This window comes from Phragmites australis, chromosome 6 (assembly GCF_958298935.1).
Source record: "Phragmites australis chromosome 6, lpPhrAust1.1, whole genome shotgun sequence".
Classification (NCBI taxonomy): domain Eukaryota; kingdom Viridiplantae; phylum Streptophyta; class Magnoliopsida; order Poales; family Poaceae; genus Phragmites; species Phragmites australis.
In genome coordinates this window covers 11,123,170-11,143,798 of record NC_084926.1, presented here as the reverse complement: position 1 = coordinate 11,143,798, position 20,629 = coordinate 11,123,170, and the positions used below count along the sequence as shown (strand labels likewise).

The window sequence follows — 20,629 nt, the reverse complement described above, 5'->3', positions numbered from 1 at the left end:
TAAAGACTTAAAATAGAATAAATAAACAGTTTAGTCTAGTTACATGAATGATAATTCCACAGGCCAGAGCGTTGTGCCCATCATAGGCTCCCAGTCCCAGCAACATGTACCCAGATGGTTTCTCTTGCATACAAACACTAACACATGAACAAAGACGGGCAATATTCCTGCTTTGAGTTTAAGAATAAGAAGCAATTTCCACAACATAATCAATGGCGACCTGCATAATCTCCTTAAGAAACAATCGCCTGTTGATTAGTAATATACACGGACAAATCTGAAATAAGAGTTGCCCAAGCTCACCATATAATCTACTCTACGGTTTTGGATTCTTCACCTGTTAAAGAATGGAATCAGGGGCATCATCGACACTAGGGCTTATCCAATGAATCTTGTAGCCTAGATCTACTATGTGCTAGCAGGTTCTCCCTTAATTCTTTGAAAGATTCAAGCTCCTCGAATGCATCAGATGTCCTGCGGGACATGAAAGAGCTGGTGCTGCCTGCTTCAGTAGATTCGGCCCTTGATGTATGAGTTGAGTAGCTAGGATCTCGAAGTGGGCGTGCGGACTTCAGCAGGTGGACTAGGTACCCAACAGCAGCGTCTTGTGATTTATGGGATGAGGAACCTGCCTGATCCTCCACGTCCTTTCCACCACTACTCCTGTAAATTGAATGGACATGATTTACTAATGAGGATTGCAAACGTTCCCAAGAAATAGGATCATTAAATATATACAGGGTGCGGTTGCTTAAAGTTGGATAACCAAGCCGAGAAATTCAGTTCGCATATGCAGAAACTACTGTACCAAAAGATCCCACCAAAAATGAAATAGGAACCGAAACATACCCAGGTCGGGAATCTGGATCAACATCATCCACAGCAAAAGGAAAATCTGTGTCATCAGTATCATCCGGCATAGACAATCTGCTTGAACTTCTTGAAACCCCAAGATGTGGCGAACCACTAGAAGAGAAGACACCAGAGAACCTGCCAGATTCGTCCCTACTGTCCTTAATCTGCACATAGGCCAATAATTTCAAGGCAAATAGACTCAGTGAACACACAATACTTTTTAAATTCAAGCACCCAGCCTTTCTTTGAAAGATACAGGGCATCAACTGTATAATGCAAGTAGTAAAATGTGAAACCTATAGCTATGTCAAACAAGCATCAAAACAGGAAATTGAGTTACGCTGGCAAGCACAGGTTATGGAGCACGCGAAAGAAAACAGGAACTAAACTATTACAATAATCTGTATGGCGCTTTTAAAGATGAAGTTTGTAAACCAAACTAATCACAAAGTAAAGAATACATCTGGTACCAAGATATGACCAATATATGGAAAAGAAAAGGCTGTCGAGAAATGGCAGGTGCACACAAATTCTCTTGATTCTTGTATCGCAAGGATTAGTGGACTACATTGGCTTAGGGCTTGTTTATTTGGGCTTCTACTTCTGATTTTTCTGCTGCCTGAAGCCCAAACAAACAAGACAGCTGAAAAGTGACTTCTGGCTAAAAGCTTGCCTGTTTCTGAGAAAATGAATTAGAAGGTGAAAAGTTAGTTGAGAGTAGCTTTTCTGAAAAGTGATGTACTGAGAAGTTAAAAATTTATTGTAAAAGCCAACAACTAAAATCCAAAAACAGTTTTTAAAAAAAACCAAAAGCACAACTTTTCAAAAAATCCAAAAGCATAAGCTCAAACAAACAGGCCCTTAGTATGTTCATGTGCCAACAGTTCAGCCAAAACTATGAAGTGTTTCTGTTATCCTAGTAGCTTGACATTGCAAAACCATGGCAAGTGAAACATGCAATGACAATAGAGCATCACTTAGTCCAATTTGACGGTTTAAATATTTGTTTGAATTCCCTGCCTCCTTACAAAGCAAAGGAGGGAAACAACCAGGGGCGGGCTCATTAAGGCCCTATTTATTTGGACTTCTATTGGCTTCTGACTTCTGAGTCAGAAGTCAGAAGCCCAAACAAACAGCCTGCTTCTGCTAGCTTCTGGCTGTGATTTATGAGAAACGAAAACAGTCTTTACCACTACAGAAGTCTGAGAAGCCAGAAGAAAGTCTGGATGTGTTTGTACTAGAAACAGGCTTCTGAAGAAGCCACGGCTTGTAGAAGTCCAAACAAATAGGACTTAAGGGTCATGGGTGTATAGATGTACACCTAAAATTTTGTATAAAAAATTAACTATATGTATTCTCTTGTGGCCAAACCCAACTTCCGACAGCACAACCGCCCAAGTCCAACTCCCAACCGACCAACTACCCAAGCTACGTGCCCAACACCCGACAGCCTAGCGCATAGCTGCACAAGTCTCCTGAGTCCTGACTTGTGACTTGGCCCAAATGCTCTCTCCCTCTCCTAACAGTTGAGTCCGAGTTGCAAGAGCCCAAGCCGAGATCAGGTGACAGCGGCAGCCGAACGGAGTTCAAGCATGGAGGCAGCCGAGCGGAGTTCGAGCATGGAGGCAGCCGAGCGGAGTTCGAGCATGGAGGCAGCCGAGCGGAGTTCGAGCATGGAGGCAGCCGGTGCAAGCGCTGTGAGGTTCAGTGTCGACAGCGCGAGGGACTCCACGACACCGGAGGGGAGGGGTAGTGCCGGTGCGAGCGCGGCGCCTCGGTCTCGACCGAGTTGGCGTTGGAGAGAAATTGTCAACTGAGCAATGAGCATCATCTTCTTTCTTAGTCTAATGTAGTAAACTTAGATAGTTTGATATATGGTTAAGTTTTGATCTATTTTGTTCATGACAAGGTGCATTGTTTCAATGGTTCGTCAAATTAGCTGTGTTATACTCTAGTCGAAGCTTTGAGAGCTTTGGCCCTGTTCTATAGAGACAATAAAATAAACCAATAGCATATTAAATTTCTTTCTAATAGACTGGACTGGACTGGCATGGGCTCAGTAGTTTGATTGCTAAGAATGCTAATCTTAACTGTCTACTTAGTACTGGCTATTGTCTACTGAATGGTATGCAAATTGTGCATAGCTCAAAAATTAAGAGAAAGACTATTGATTTGAAAATTGTAAAGTTGAATGCTACATTTCAAAAGATGAAGAACCGTAAAGTTGTATTGTATTTCAACTTTAATTTTGTAATTCATTTATATTACCTTAGATGTTGTCATTGTTATGAACAATTTGTATTTTGGATCTTGTCATTATTTGATATTTATGGTTATCGAACAATTTTTTTAGGTATGTACATCCAATTTGAAAATGTTGGGCCCAACACTGGAAACAATGTTGTGCTGGACCTTTAAAGCTTCTTCAGAACCGAAGGCATATTGTCCATAATTGTCTGCTGAGTTTGTGCTGTTCCAAAAAAAAAACCACATGGATAACAAATTTACTGAATTCACAGCTCAATCAGCACTAACATGTTATTCCTTAAATCCTTCGTATGTTACACATCTCACAAATTCTTCAACCTCCGCATCAGCTAGAGAAAAGTAGACTGCATCTCATTTATACATGTCAGACAAATGAAAGCACATACTATTAACTCCACTGTTAGACCAACACAAGACAAATCAATGGTCATAGCAGTCAATTTAAGTTAACCATGATCATAGCAGCTCAATTACACATCACAGGCTTTGGAAAACTATGCATATCACTTATTTAAGATCTACCATACTGCTACACACTGACTTGCAGTATACAAGATATAAATATCATATGTACCAAATGATCATCACTTCAAATGGCCAGCTCAACTTCAGGACGATGGACCCACTTATTTTCACTAGATACTTTTTAGTAGACCAAGCTATGATGTGATGATAATGATAAGATTTTATCACAACAAGTAGATCAAAAAGAATGTCCAGTATGCTGCTACATCTTAGAAAATTAGAGCTATGTTATACCAGATGTCATGCTGGAAAGAAATTGGGCATGCTATTGTACATGAAAAATCAGATTTGGTGGAGGTAGACTGGGAATGGCCAAACACAGCAAGGTCAGTGTATTTGGCACCTTTTTTTTTCAAGAATGTGGCGTATTTTGGCATAATTCAGATTTTTCATATCACTGCAAATACTAGAAATATGTGCAATAACCCAACCAAGTCATTTACAGTGTGCAATAACAGACTCCTTACTGTGGACAATCTCATGATCACAGGATGGCCTCATGATCCCCTATGACCGTGCTCATGACTGACAAGTTTGGAACTTGACAGCAAATTGAGTCCGTTATAAACACTGGCAGGCAGCCAGAGTTCTCTGGACTGCAAAACTGGCGGTTCACGGTGGCTAAATTCACATCCGCAGAAAGCCGTCGAGATTTTGGAGGGGCTATCACCATCGTCTACTCTTGGTGGAACATTTGTAAGGAAAGGAATAGAAGGATCTTCCAAAACGAGGCAAGGATTCTCCTTCAAGCAGCAAATCAAATCCAAGCGGACATAAAAAAGTGAAGGCCCGTGCTCCAGTAGTTTAATTGTTAGGCACCTGGCTGCTAATTTTCTTTGGTCCAGCTTTGCTCTCTTGTTAACATGTTGCTTTGGCTACAGGAGCCAGCCACTGCTGTTGATCTGTTTTCTGCAGCAGGCTCCTTGTCTGTTTTATGGTTAACATTTGTAACGAACATTTAAATTTCTCTTCACACTCCAAGTGAATGGGCAACTCCTTCACCCTTTCTGGAAAGGAAAAAAAACTCTATAACATTAGCCTTCAACCAAAATAACTTAGCTCTACAGCTCTACAAGGGTTCTCCTTGCATTGAAGCCATGATTAATGAGTTGTTAGAGTACGCCACAGCCTGCCCCAGCTCGCTATACCCACGAGTCGACACCCCTAGCCCAGGTCTCAATAGGCCTACTATACGTACAGGCCCAACCAGAGCCACGACGAAGGTCCTGGGACAATTCAATCCAAAAGACTAGCCTGATAGGTGAGGGACCCTCCACCTTTTAAGTTGTGCTCCTCCCATCATCAATATGCGATGTGGGACTGAATCCAACATGAGTAAATGTCTGGGTTCATATTTTCTAAACGAATGATGGAGAAGACATAATTTTAACAATACGCCTTACTGTTTTGGCACAAGTATTTTCTACACTAGCCTTTCAGTGAGGACGAATCAATTAGTGACCCTTCACTGCACTGCATCCATAAACTGCTAGATCCAATTCAGTTATTCAAACATGCTAATGATGTGCAGTCCTACTCTTTCATCTAAGCATACAGACATCATCACTTAAGGTTAAGGACAACAGCAAGCGATCACCTTAGAACCAGGCAAGTTAGCATAGAGATCGCCCATCCGGATGCCATCCGCCCTTCTGAACGACCGGCTGGTCTCCTTCGGGGACTCCTGGATCCCTGCCTCCCCTCGCACACTCTTTGGCGAAGGTGGGGGAAACATGATCGCTTTATTGGGTTCCGACATGTTCCGATGGTGCACAGGGCCCCTGCCACCGCCCACCTGCGGTATGCTCATTGGCGCAGTCTCGCCGCTAAACCGCGAGTGCAGGTAGCCACCGGCAAACGTGGGCGGCGAGGGCGTAGGCGACGCGTACGCTGCTGGCGGCGGCGAGAACTTCGCTTGCTGCCCTGGCGTGTGCGGCCAGGGCGCAGGCGACGCCCAGCTGTTGGGGCGCCTCGAAGGCAGCGGAAAGGCCGAGCCGGCGGCCTCCGTAAGCGATGCCGGGAAGGCGCTCATAGGCTCGGCCGCAGGGCTGCCGACGTAATCCGTGATGATCGTGGCGGTTGCGAGGGAGGAGACCACGAAATTGAAGGCGGCGAGGGTGGGGAGGTACTGGACGGAGACGACAATGCGGCCGAGCTGGGTCTCGACGGGGGCGAAGCTGCGGGTGCGCATGGCCAACTCCTCGGTGCGGGAGAAGGGCGCGGCGAAGGAACCGACGCGGTGGCCCATCTCGTAGTTGTACACCTGGCCGGACGCGCAGAGCAGGCGGAAGGCGCGGTACGCCGGGAGGAATCGGAGCGCGGTGTACAGCGACCGCAGCAACGTGATACAGCGCTTGTACGACCTGTTGACCGCCAGCCCCTCCCCCACGGCCGCCGCCGCCGCGGGTGAAGGCCAGGGCTCGCACGCAACGGTCCACCGCTCCACCACCTCCTCCGCTCCCCCGCCGCCCGACTGGGCCAGGTACACGTCCACCACGAGCGGCTCCCCGGGGGACGGATCCGGCAGGTGCTCCGCCGCGGGCGGCGGCGGCGGCGCATGGAGCGGCAGGTGGAACCACCTGTCCCGCCTCCGGAACGCCGCCGCCGCCGAAGCCGCGGGCGCCGACGCTTGCGGGCGCGGCGCGCGCACGGCGAGGATGGCGTGCAGCGCCTTGAGCAGGAACTGCGGCACCATCAGCTCCGCGCCGGCGCGGCCGCTGCCGCCGCCCGCCGAGTCCGACAGGTTCGCCATTGCCGAGCCCGATACCGATCCCTCCGCAACTCCGCAACAGCAGTCAAACCCGCTCCCAAGCCGCCACCGCCGCCGCCTCTCTGCATGGCTGCAGCGCGCAGCAACGAGGCCGCATAAATCTGGCTCGCGCGGGCGCTGGGGGCGATCGAGTTGGGAGAAACAGATCTGCAAATGACGGGAGCTCGTGGGAATGTGGGATGGGCGCAGGGAGTCGTGAGGATTTGGGGACGGATTCCTCCCCGGTTTTGAATCCGGCTAACGGGTCGCTGTTAGGTGCCGTCACGATAGCACGAATCTATTACATATTATTAAAGAATAAGATTTGGAGAGGGGTTATATGGATCCTATGTATACGTGTGTACATATATATATATGTATATATTGATATATATATATGTGTGTGTGTGTGTATATGTGTATATATTTTTTAGAAATTTCAGAAAAATAATGAAAGGAATAATAATTATATCGTTAATCTGTTGAAATAATCTAAAATGCACAGGAAAATATCTAAAACTTAAAAAAAATATAAAAAAAAATTTAGTTATATTAGTATTTACTATTATCTATATGTTAAAATTATGTGCATGTATAAAAGTACATTATTTTTTCTCATAATTAAATGAATGTGTTAAATATTGATAAATTTATAAATAAATATTGAGATGTTTAAAATTGATGAATCTAATTTTTTTTATTTTCTTCTGTTATGATATGTGGAATAAAAATCGGGAACGACGTAGGCACGCTAGCCCGCCTAATTATTATGGCGTTTGAATGATTTGATGCGCTGCGAAGAGTGGTGAGCCGGGATTTTTTAGCTTCGCTGTCTACCACCTAACAACCGTTAAGCATAAGAGCGATCGCGTCCCAGATTTGCACGTGGTTTCTCCAAATTTGATTGCGTTTTGGGCCGCTTGGATTGAAGCGGATCCAAATCTGAAACTTCGGCTACCGGAACAGGTGTAGTTCAGACGTGCACGTACGTTCGTCCTAATCCTGTATGCTCCTGGGCTTGGCTTTTCAGGGAACGGAGGAAGGATGCTTCCTAGGGATGCATGAATGCTTGCTTTTTCTTTATTACAAGGTGACTCGCACGCAAGGTAATGAAATAGTGTTGTAGCTGTCACTATAGCGCCCGCTACGGTGGTAGCGGACTTTTACTGTTACTTGTCGAGATAACGAGCCAAATATAACAGTGTGTAACTTAATGATCGCAATAATAATTAACAAGCCATTATATTGTATTGGAAAACCTAGCATATCAACTCCATTACTCATCTCTCCACCTCCAGCCTCCACTCCAACCGCCACTCTCATTCGCCAGATGCCCAAAGTTGCTCAGTCGTTGCCTCACACCAGACAGCATCGTCGTTGCCGTCACCCTTTGCCTCAGCCACTTGTCTACCTCGGCCACTGCCTACGGGCTACCAGTGCTGCCCTGCCTCGACCGTCGTTGCCCCTGCTTGCGGCCTACCAGTGTCACCGACGCTCTGGAGTCCAGATCGACCGCCGCCAGTGCCCTAGCTGCTTAGCTACTTGGTTATGCCCTGGTCCTGGGTGCTGCTCGACCGTCGCCTGTGCCCCGAGCCCTGGCTGCTCCTCGAGCCTCCCCGTCCCTGAGCGTTGCCTTGCCCCTTGCATGTCAGGTCAGCTCTGACCTTTAGGTACCGTTGATTTGCTTTGTCTTTACAAGACTTTGGATTTAGGACTTAGCGCTTCCATTACTGAGACTTATGAGAGAAACTTGATGTTTATTTCTTCTTTTTAAGTTATATACTATATATGTTTGTAACTTCACATTATTTGTCATTTATTTGTTTTCCAGTTATTAATTGCTATTTTACCATATTATTATGTCAAATATCATGATTTATACTTAAAATTGTGAGTATTTTTAAATTTTCACTATTGGGACTTAGCGTCCACAATATCGTCCGTTATCCGCAATCCGCTACCCCGATACCAATCCGCTACCACCCTACTATCTATTATTTATTACCTTACTCACACGCGCACACACTATTATTATACACATGAGTACGTCACTATCACATATCTACAGATAATATCGTTAAAAGCACTTGCATGTGAGTAAATTATTAACATCATAATTTAAGTCCTAATGAATGGAGTCACACCCACATGATTCCACCATCACACACCAAAAGTGGTTCCCTATGAATGCTTGCTTTGGAGTGCGTTTAGTTGGAAGGCTATTTTTATTTTTTAGATGGGACTATTTAATTTTCTGTTTGATTAGATAGATTGGATGAGCTAATTTTCTGTTTAGTTTGTGGGATTAAAGTGGATATGATGAGTCAATTTTCTATTTGATTAGATGAATTGGATGAGCTGATTTGGTTATGATGATTTTTTTAACTTGTCCCTTGATTGTGCATGTTTAAATTTGTTTGAATTTAAATTAAATATTGGCTTAGGCTTTTTATCAAACCAATAAAAACGGGTTGTTAGTAAACTCTAATTTGCTTATGAAAACGTTTATAGATTTTAGACCACTCTGGTACGCTAAATAAACTTAAGAGTTAAATAAAAAACATAAACACAGAAACACACAACATATAGCAACTAGCTAGCTTTCTTCTACCTCCTCACCACACAGGAGAAACTTGTCCACACGATCATGACCGTCTGCCCATGCTCCAACGAGATCCACACTCCGAGCTCTCACAACACCACTCCGCACATGAGTAACAGAGCAAAAACCACTGCACAGTGACGTCACAGCCGGATCTACTATGCCCCGACGAGATCCGCCAGGTCCAGATAGAGAGAAAGAGCAAATCCGCCATTTCCTGACCCACGGCCAAGCTCGCTCGCAGCTATCTTCCTCTGAGCCGATCACGTCTACCCCGAGGCCAACCACAACTCTATTGAGCCGTCGTCAGATCCGACGCGCTCGCGCACAGATCCATCAGGCCCGAGCCAAGTCAAGCATTTTCCCTTCATTTCCCGACGTCTTTCGTCGCCGAGCCAGACCGTCATCGCCATTTCCGACCACTGGTTTCCGCGGCCACCGTGAAGACCTCCAATGCCGACCTGCCTCTCCAGAGCTTCTACAGGCCAACAAGAACTTCCGTGAGCTCCTCTTCGGTTGCCGTCGGCCGACAAGAACCACCTGCTTGATGGGGGTGACTTGATGGTCGACGGTGATGACAACATTGCTGAGTCGAGGTGAGAGGAGAGTCAAGAGGAATCACGGGAGGTGAGAGGACCACGAGCAGAAGAAAGTGGACATGAGGACATCTCATTTGAGTCTTTTGGACAGCTCACCTCACGGCAAAAATCTAAAAATAGACAATAGATATCATCGTATTTATTAAAATAAATAATATACCAGTGTATTTATAAATCTAGCATATATATTCGGCATCTCAAACACGATAAATAGTGTCGTATTCGACACCTTGGGTTCTGAATACAGGTCGGTCTTGCTCACGTCACGTCAATCGGTGCTTTCGGTACGACCAGTCACGTCGTGTCACATTATTTCACTTTTGCTAGCTTTTTGAACTCACATGCTGTCGTTTTTTACTATAAAATACGAGCGTGTTGCCATATTTTGCTATAAGGAGACACAACGCGACTAGAGAGCAAATGAGCAGCGCGAGCAAGGGAGAAAAGGAGAGGAGAAGCAGCACCACAACGCGTGGAGAGGAGAAGCAGTGCGAGATGAGGAGGAGCAGTAGAGGAGAGAAGAATCAGCCCGAGACAAGGAGGAAGAGTAGCGTGAGTTACAGTAAGTACTTAAATTATATATTTAATTAATATTTACAGTAATAATAGTAATTAGAGTAAGTAGATTGTTTAATCCGTTCGATTACATTTGTATAACTATTTGCTTAGTTTGATTATATGAATTTGATTATTTGCTTAGTCAGTGTAATAGTAATTAGCGTGAATTTGCATAATATTACATGAATTTATATAATAATAATTAGTATGAATTTGATTAATTAGTGTAATTAGATTATTTAATTAGTTTAATAATATGATGGCCTAGTGGTGGCACTTTGTGTTTGTGGTGGCGTAGGGCGGTGGCCTCGTACATGCAAGTGCAAGTAGTGTGTCAGTGCAAGGAGAGGAAAGAGAGAAAAAGAAAGAGAAAATGATAAAAAATAATTTTTAGGAATATTGAAAAAAATTGGGTTGGATAGAAAGATTTAATAAAAATAACAATGCACCAAAAATTTATCAAATTAAAATTTCAATTAATAGTGGTGTGCACTTATTTAATTAGTATTTTTATTCAATCTATTAAAAATAGTGGTGCGCATAAAAACTCCTACCCTTACTTATAGAAAAGAAGCAACTATGAAGTCAAATAGAGCAATGTTCTCAGTTTCTTTTACTCATCGTAGACTAGTCATTTCTCTCTTCATGTCACTTAGCATAAAAAAATCTATGAATATGTTAATAGTGTATTGTCAAATGTAAGCACTAAAATTTTGCTAGAAACTATAGGCATAGTAGTATTCACCGTAAAAAGGAGATGTTCACTCGAATTGAGAGCAGAATGTTGATGCTTCTGACTTCTGGAAGAGTAAATGTGGTGTAAAGAAACCTAGTAAAACTAGTTTCTAAAATAGTTTTGAAATCAATTTATAATGAGATACTTAAACATTTAGCATCGTTAAGTATAATACTATTTAATTTACATTGTTAATTTATTTATTATTTATCGAAGGGTGTAATTAGTTGTGTATAGTACATACATCTATGTAGTTATTTTCTTAGATGTACTTTGTTTAACAGATAAGGTATGAATTTTCATATTTATTATGGAGAATATCCTGCAGTTTTGCACGAGAGACTTGTAACAATTCAGAATTACTAGCATATAGAGAGTTCAATTGAGGTACCTAATGGTCTGGATAGCCTGAAATCATATGTTATGAGCCTTTTGCGTGTGAACCAGCAATTCAATACTGTTATCCTGGATGGTGTGCAGCCACAACTTGTACCAAACAGCTTGATCATTGTTCATACGTTGTTCGAGATGAGAAGAAACAATACACGAGCTTTGTACTCACGCAAGGCATTGGAGGAGAACTTTGATATGGTGGTGTACGTAAACATAGTGTCACAACTGGTGCAAGGTGATACAATGACTAACGTGGAAGGATCAGGCCAGCAGGTGGTGCATGAAGAGGATGGAGGGCATGTCGGGAAGGGTAGTTTCAGTAGAGAGGGAGCTAGAGTGGGCCCTTCTGAGGTAGATGTAGGATGGATGATGAAGCTGATGGTAGCGGGGATGAAGAAGTTGCTGACAACGATGACTCGATGCCTGCGATCCAGTACTTTCATGGTGTTGGGCTGCTGGATTGTGATATCGTTGAGTATAACACTTTATCTAACTGGGGATACCGGAATAGCGGCATCCAGGTTGGGCAACAGTTACGTAGTAGGGGGAGGTCATCTACTTTATTAGCAACTATGTTGTAATGACAAGAAGGGACCACTTCATATCCACTATACGTGGTCTAGGTGGTTGTGCCCCGTGTTGGAGGAGGGAGTATGACCTACCAGTCATGGACCCGTCTCGTGCCTCCCACAGGAGGCGCTCGTCTAGTACCCATGACGAACCCGTCTGGGCACAGTCGCAAGAGGCACCTTCTGCTTCGGAGCATCGTGAGGAGTGCACGCAAGATCCTGCACCCGAGCAGTGTACACTGGATTCACAGGCCCTGCGGTGGATACAACCTCCTCAAGCTACGCTGACACCTCCGCCTATAGCATCGACTTGTCACAAGGACATCACTGACTACACGTAGCAGACGCCTAATTGGAGCATCACACATGATTTTGACTGGGCTGTTGCAATGCAGGCCGCTAGCTTCACCGAGCTTCTCAGCGCACAGTACCCCTAATATCTTGATGCACCTGAGGGTTCACAGAGGTACCAGCAGGACGAGCCTTTGGCACACCAGACTCTGTCAGAGCATGTTCTAGGGGCATTCACACTGCCACATGTGGATCCTTCTTCATGGTACATGTAGGGCAGAGTTAGCGGGGCGGGGTACACATTCGGTGGGGGTCTCACAGGGCAGGACATTAATAATGACGAGCAATAGAACACGAGGCAGGGGCCAGTGTAGGCCTTTGGGATGAGGGCCACATATCCACCAGACGCATACACTCCTGGGGATGGTATGCAGCGTCGTCGTTGAGTTACTAGTGTAGTTGTTCGATGCACTTGTACTTGTTAACGACACATGTATTATAGACTTCATTATCATAGTCATTCCTATTATGTATAATTCACTGTATTATTAATTTAATTATTTTTAATTTACATAATGTTTGTCAAATAATTCTGGCACATAATTTATGTAATGTTTTTCAAATAATTATGATATTTAATACTTGTTTAATGTTTCTTAAATAATCAGGGGTTCGTGCTTTGATACAGAGTCATAACATTGCAGTGAAGGATAAATAAATCTATGATGAGATCTTCAAGTACAGGCTTTCTATGAACACTTACAACGATCCATATAGCACTTAATGCCTCATTATTGATTGTGCGTGAAGGGAATGATGATCCCTTTAAGGAGAGCAATCTAATCCAAGCTGTGGCCAAATTGCATGCAAGACCATTATGTTCTGCGTTAACTGCTCGACTCCAACATATAACCACCGAGGACCTCAGGGCCCTCTTGCATGGGCAGCGTCAAACGTATCTCAGGATGTGCGAACTGGCTGACCATCCTTATATTCTAGGTTTCTCTAGGAGGCCAAGAACGATAGCGAATTAGTGATGTTACCCGACTAAATGCATCCTATATCAAGTTCATAATTTTCTATGTGCTCACCATACTTATCTTTTTTCTATTGATTCGAATACTCCTCTTTTACGTTATGCGTTCTTTAAAGATGCACAGTTGATCAACAAAGACATCACAAACTCCTTGGTGATGTATATGCTCTTCGGCGGGGGTGTCATGCCTGATTCGCGTAGAAGACGGCAACGGTTAGCGAACCTAAGGGGTATATGGGTGCCCTATACTACTCATCCAGAAAATGATGAGGATGATGATTTCATGCTCTTAATGCCTCGACGTTACAACAACAATACAAGAGAAGGTTCAGTGATCACTACGAGATGACGTTCACGTACCACATCGAGATGACGTACAACCGACAAGGAAATAAGATATGCTACTATGGTGATAGCTCAAGATGACGACGATGACGACGATTTCATTTCATGTCACAACAACCCCTCCCTCCGAGGTCTCTATCTCCGGAGGACATTGATGATCCTAAAAATGATGGTAGATCTGCCGGTACATATCCTTACAACTTCCCATTATTACCTCGAAGATGACAATCATCTTACCCTGATAGCATTGATTGGCACAACTGGCATTCTTCCGCTAATTTGCATCGCCACTTTCCTTCACTATCTTGACATGATCTGGGTATTCAATATCTATGTACTACGAACTATGCAGATGATAGGCATGACTATTTATTTTGTTTACGAACTATTTGTGAACTATTTATCTAATCAATGTGATAGTAAGTTAATTATATTAATATACTATACAAGCATAATTCTTTTCAACATATGAAAGGTATTTGTGAAATCAGGTTTTAGACATGTCAATATATCACCAGTACCTTATGGATTAACATTAATTACAACTCTAAAATTAATAATATGATTGTATGAACCGTTCAACCTTGGGCTGTGCTTGCTTTAGGATGAATGCTTAAAAAATGCTTCAACATTGGATTAATATCAAAGGTATAGATGTCACTTCTACACCCACTCAAAATTAATAACTTTCACAGGGATGCTTTCATAGGATTCTATACCTCTATATAGAGGCAACAATAACTAATTATTGAACTTTTGCAGAATGAAATGATCATACTAAGCAACAGCTTTTACAAAGAATCTCTGTCAAGCAACAATGCCACAATTTTTCCAGTTTTTATAGGAAATTCTATGCTTCAGCCCCCAGCCAAGCCCATGCACTAGCCCCTACCCACCATAAATAACCTCATCCTCATCAATGGATTGACCACTCATTCCTCAGCTCTCTCAACTACAATAACTGCCTCAACTCCACCAAGCCCATCCAAGAAATATTGGGGAATTTTCATCCCCCATGGGATGGAACTGTCGATGTGCTTCTGTGGCGACTCATGTAGGCTTCATGAGTCCCAGGACATCTCTTACACCTATAGCCTATGCTTCTCATGTGTGTCAACTACTAGTACGACAAGCCTTAACATGCGAATATCCACCGGCATAGCGATATGTATCGCTAATGTGACACTTTCCGTACAATTTTATACATTGTCTTACTAATCTAACATCTTGTTTCATTTGTCTAGTCTTTTTCACCTATCTGTGACTTCATAAAATGACTGGATATGGAGCAAAATGTGCACAAAAAACGGTGGGTCGACATAAGAACGCGGTGGAGGAGGGAAGCGTACAAACACCGGGGGTACGAGTAATAGCAGGAAGAACTACGACTCAAGCGTCAGGAGGAGGAGCGTATGAGGAAAGCAGCTAAGAAACGCACCGCGGCTGAGGCACGTGTAGCAGAGAGGGAAAGAAAGTGGAAAAGGGTTCGTCACGCTAAAGCAGAGAGCCTCGATACCCTGCGAAAGGGCAAATATCCTAGTTGCACTCAGTAGAGAGTATCTATTATAACCTGGTCTATTTTCATTCCCTAAGGCATATTTGATTTAGTAGCGACACACTATTAAGTTAGTCTTTAGACGTACCGTAAGTGCTAACATTTGTTATCGTCATCTCTTTATATTTAGGATGCATTCACGCAACCCAAAAAACACATATGTATGTAACGTCTATACCGAATTATATAATAATCATACTTCACAATTATTATGTTTGACAAATTAGATTTTCTATCCTCCTGATATTACTTTTCTAAAAAATTACCTGCATAAATACATTAAATGAATAATAAAATAACAACAAAATTATGTTGAAACAAATTTACACACACTCACTCATCCAGTTCATTTCTTTATTTATTCGCTCGTGCCCTGATAAAACTAAATTGTGTTACAAAACCAGCTCATTCGTATTTTATAGCGAAACACGGCAGCGCGTGAGTTAAAAAAACGATAAAAGCAAAACGACGCGACCATCACACCGCAAGCAACGACCCGACGTGACGTGAACAGCCGGCCTATTTTCGGTGCCTCATGTTCGAAATCGATTTTTCGCTGTTTAAGGTACCAAATATAAGTGCTAGATTTACAAATACACCGATATAATATCTATTTTAGCAAATACAATAATATTTTTTTAATCTATTTTTGAATTTTTCCCTCACCTCATCCAATATCTAATGAATATTTCTTTGAGTTAAATGATTCCGTCCGCTTTTAATCATGAACCAAACACTCAGCCGATACATGCTGCTTGAGGAACACCCTTATTCGCTCGCGGAGCCTCTCTTGCTTTGGCGTGCGAAGGATCGCAGGACGGCTGAAGTGTCTTGTCGATTGGAAAAGAGCGCCGTTTACTTGCGTTGGACTTTTGGCATGGGATCGTGTCTCCGAGTTCGGTAAGGTGTGACGCCGATGCGACCATTCGAGTCTTGTGCGCTTTGACGTTTTGTCGTTTGGCTTTGGCGTGAAACAAGTTGTTGCGAGTACAGTAATCAGCTTAAATGCTTAATGGCATCCATACAATTTCTTGGAATTATGTAGACATCTCGGCCCTTTGATCTTGTCGTGACGTATAATAGCGGCATTGACTCTATTATATTAGATACTTAGATTATCTTCGACATATATTTTAAAAATATATTTCCTATAATATTATTATATTATCTTTTATTATTGTTATGACTCTACTGTGTTAAATAATTTCAACCGATTTTAAAAATTTATTTCCTATAATACTATTATATTATCTTTTAATTGTTATAATATTTTTATTTTTTATCTTTAGCAACTACTTATTTTATATATTTTATTATTTTACATTTCTTTTTAGTCACAGTTATCTTCTATAAACAGTGATACGGTTAGAAGAGAATACCTAAATAGAAAGTAATTAGCCTTCAGCCATATCACTGTAGCAGTAGATACAAAGTCTACTGGAGACGTTTTAAAATGAGATGACATTTGCAATGTAGCAATAGATACTGGGTCAAAAGAGATGGCCTTAGACTCCAGGCATCAATTTGCCAGCTTATATAAATATAAAATACAATTTGTTACGCATAGGTTCTAAATGACAATTGCCTCCAGATTTCTTCAGCCGCATTCATTCTGTCAAAATTTCGTCCCACCAGTTCTAGCTCTTCATGACACATGTCGCTTGACAGTTTATCTTGCTCCACTACAGAAAACAAAAACTTTAAGGGCTCTTTTACTGTACCTCTCTTGCCTCCCAAGATGTAAGAGTTGAAACAAATCTAGACCCTTGATTAAAATGAGGGATAAAATAATTAAAATATTTACATAACTGATTTACGTGCTACTTCCCGCTACCCATCTATCGTTGCGGGTGTTGCTCGTTCCTGTCAAAAGAAACGGTCTTTCCTCCACCTTCGTCAAATACCCCCAAAGGCCCAAACCATTCGATCCCTTAAACCATTGCATTCGAATCTTCCAGCCTTAGATCCGTTTTCATCGGGCGCTCCGGTCCGGTTGAACAAGGCTACAAATGGCACAATGGTTCCCTCCTCCTGCCATGCACGACATACAACACGATTGAATTGTAGCAAAGCTGTTGCTTTGCAGTGCTAGCGTGAAGTATATGAGTGATTCAATAATCTAAGAGTATTTCAGTTAATCTTTGCTATTTTTTTTATTCTTTCAAAATATCACGCTGGGATCATAAGGTGTTAGAGAAAACTTGACATCCTGCTAGCCAAAACGGCTCAAGACTTTCTTAACAATGAGATTGTGTAAGAGTAATCATATTCTCTCTTTTAATTAACTTGATATTTAAGATTGCATCAGTCTCACCCAGATCTTTCGTATCAAAGCTTTGAGATAAGAAAGATTTGACATCATTAATCACGTCAAGGTTTGTCCCAAATATCAGTATATCATCAACATCCAAGAACAATATAACTTCCCCATCCCCACCATGGCGATAATACACATATTTACCTGTCTTATTGACCAAAAAGTCTACAGACGTTAAAGTTTTATCGAACTTCTTATGCCATTTCTTAGGAGCTTGTTTAGGAACATACAAGGACTTTAACAACTTATACACTATGCCTTCTCGGATTTTTACTATAAACCCATTAGATTGTTCCATATAAATTTCCTCGTCTAACTCTACATTAAGTAAAGATATCTTAACATCCATTTGATGAATAATAAGATCATGTGAGACAGCTAAGGAAAGTAGCACTCAGATAGTAGTCAATCTCGCAGTAGATGAATAAGTATCGATGAATAAGTATCAAAGAAGTCGTCGTCTTCCTTTTAGATATAACCCTTGGTCATAAGCCGAGCCTTATACTTTTCAATAGTATCGTTGAGTCTAAACTTCTTCTTCAACATCCACTTGCAACCTATATGTTTGCAATCATAGGGTCATTTTGTGACCTCCCAAGTCCCATTTGCGAAGATAGAATCCATTTTGTTCCAAATAGCCTTTTTCCAGTAGTCTGTATCTAGAGATGCAAATGCTTCTGAAATAGATTTGAGAATGTCATTTACAAGATACACAGTGAAATCATCACCAAAAGACTTTGCGCTCATTTGGCTCTTACTTCTCCTAGGAGCCTTACTTCTCCTAGGAGCATCAATGTCGTCCTCCTTAGGATCTTGCTCATCTGTTTGTTCAATAATCTTAAGAGGTGGAGTAGGTTCAAGAATTATCTCAGAAGATAGTCTAGACATGTTATGTAAATTTTTTATAGGAAATATGTGCTCAAAAAATATTGCATCACAAGACTCCATTATTGTATCAATATGCATATCAGGTACCTCAGATTTAACTACTAAAAACCTATAAGCAATGATTTGATGAGCATATCCTAGAAAGACACGATCCACTGTTTTAGGTTCGAGCTTGCATTTTTTAGTTATTTGTATATTGACTTTCGCCAAGTATCTCTAAGTGCGCAAATAAGAAAGTAATGACTTTCTCCATTCTCATTCTCCATATGGGGTTTTCTCCTTATCCTTAAGAGGAACTTTATTCAGAACATGACACAAGGTCAACAGGGCCTCCCCTAACATGCCTTAGATAATACTGCAGTGTCTAATATGACATTAACCAAGTCAGTTAGTATGTGTTTCTTCCTTTCAATAACCTCGTTTAATTAAGGTGAATAGGGAGACGTCCTTTCATTAACCTTTCTCTCTATTTGAAAACTCTCCACCGCGATCTGATCTAATTCATTTGACCTTTCTCTCTATTTGATTCTCAACTTCTGCTTTATAGATTTTAAAGTGATCTAGAGCCTCATCTTTCATTTTCAACAAGTATACATAGCAAAATTTAGTCGTATCATCAATTAACATTATGAAGTACTTATTTCCACTATTTGTCAACACACCATTCATTTCACATAGATATAAATATATGAGTTCTAGAGGTACCAAATTTCTCTCCTCGACTACCTTATGAGACTTACGAGGTTGTTTTGATTACATGTAACTATGACACTTAGAATCTTTGACTATAGAAAAATTCAAAATTAAACTCATACTGGAAAGTCGAGTCATAGAACCAAAATTGAAATGATATAACCGTAAATGCCAAACACTAGCATCATCATTAAGAGAAAAACATAATAAGCCTCCGCACTCATAGCCTTCACTAAAAAATTATCCATGCTTTCATACTACTACTTTATTAGACTCGAACACCACCTTAAACCCGTCTATACATAGAAGGGAGCCACTAACTATATTATTGTTCATTGTAGGGACATGCTACACATTTCTTAGCTGCATAATTTTTTCCAAATTGAACTTCAAATCTACCGTACCAACACTACGAACAGAAGTATGTGACTCATTCCCTATTAGGACGGAGGAATCTTAGGCAACCTGATAAGAAGAGATTAAGATATCAGCACACATATGAACATTGACCAATGTATCAATCCACCAATTAGTAGATTGAAATACTAAAAATACTAAAGGTAAATTTACATACCTTGCATCTTTGTTTCCAGCTTCGCCAACGGTCGCCACATTAGCAGTCTTCAAATTTTGCTTTTGTAGAGCCTTTTTTCCCTTGCGATCTGGATAATTCTTGGCGAAGTGCCCAATCTCACCGCACACAAAGCAAGGTAGTTTTACTGTGTTCATCTTCTTCTTCTCGAAGGTGGTAGTTTTATTTGGCTTATTATCTTTCCCTTTATTCCTGTTGTGGAAGAGCTTTTGCACCATATTGATGTTAGTCTATCCCTTGCCTCTTTTTAGACTCACATCCTTAGCCATGAGTTTTCTCCTCAACATCAAGAGACGCGATCAAACTCTTAATATTAATCTCTTGTCTCTTGTACTTTAAAGCAGTGACAAAGTTTCTCCACAAAAGAGGTAACTTAGCAGTGATGCCTCTAGTTACAAACTTGTCGGGTGCATTGATCTTGAGGAGTTCGAGTTACTTCATGATGCACTGAACCTCATGAGCCCCGCTCGACTACAGAGCGATTTTCAACCATCTTGGAGTCATAATACTGCTTCGTGATATACAATTCACTTCATACATTTGATGCACTGAATTTAGCATTCAATGTATCACATATCTCCTTTGCGGTTTATATGTGTATGTACACATAACAAAGATGATCATCAAGAACACTAGGAATGTATCCTACAAAGAGTGTATTAGCATCTGTAAATATCTTTTCCTGCTCAGCAGTAAGAATTTCTTCCGGATTGCCATTAGCTACTCAGTAGATATTCATATCCGTCAGCTATAGAGTGATCATGACTTACCATCTCTGTAAAAGAAAAACTTATCTAGCCTTAGTACATTGACAAATCCAGCTACTGATCATGACTTACATGTGTACTCATTCATTTGATTAATGCAATGAAAAACGCAATCAAGATCTGATTGCACAAAACATCCACTCTCTTTTATGCTGTGGTTGCTATCTCGTACAGCCATCCACCTTCAGCAGCGTTTAGGTCTAGATTGCGCGGTGAGATTGATTCAGTTGTGAGGAAGAGTGATCCATCAGGGGCTCAGGGCCTACATTCGCGTCGCTTCCACAGCGCAGT

At 41.7% G+C, this 20,629-nt stretch overlaps 1 protein-coding gene across 2 annotated transcripts; it reads right to left on the bottom strand.

The window, feature by feature from the left end:
• On the bottom strand, nucleotides 1-6,669 carry LOC133921661 (autophagy-related protein 13a-like). Of its 2 annotated transcripts, none has more exons than XM_062366636.1 (3): nucleotides 5,246-6,669; nucleotides 850-1,019; nucleotides 1-660 (listed from the first exon to the last, which is right to left on the bottom strand). In XM_062366636.1, the coding sequence occupies exons 1-3, from the start codon at nucleotides 6,398-6,400 to the stop codon at nucleotides 372-374; spliced, it is 1,614 nt and encodes a 537-aa protein (XP_062222620.1). In that variant the 5' UTR covers nucleotides 6,401-6,669; the 3' UTR covers nucleotides 1-371. The 2 variants fall into 2 exon arrangements, with proteins under 2 accessions (XP_062222620.1, XP_062222618.1); XM_062366634.1 differs by having other exon boundaries at nucleotides 1-663; nucleotides 5,246-6,666.
• Nucleotides 6,670-20,629: the final 13,960 nt, after the last annotated feature.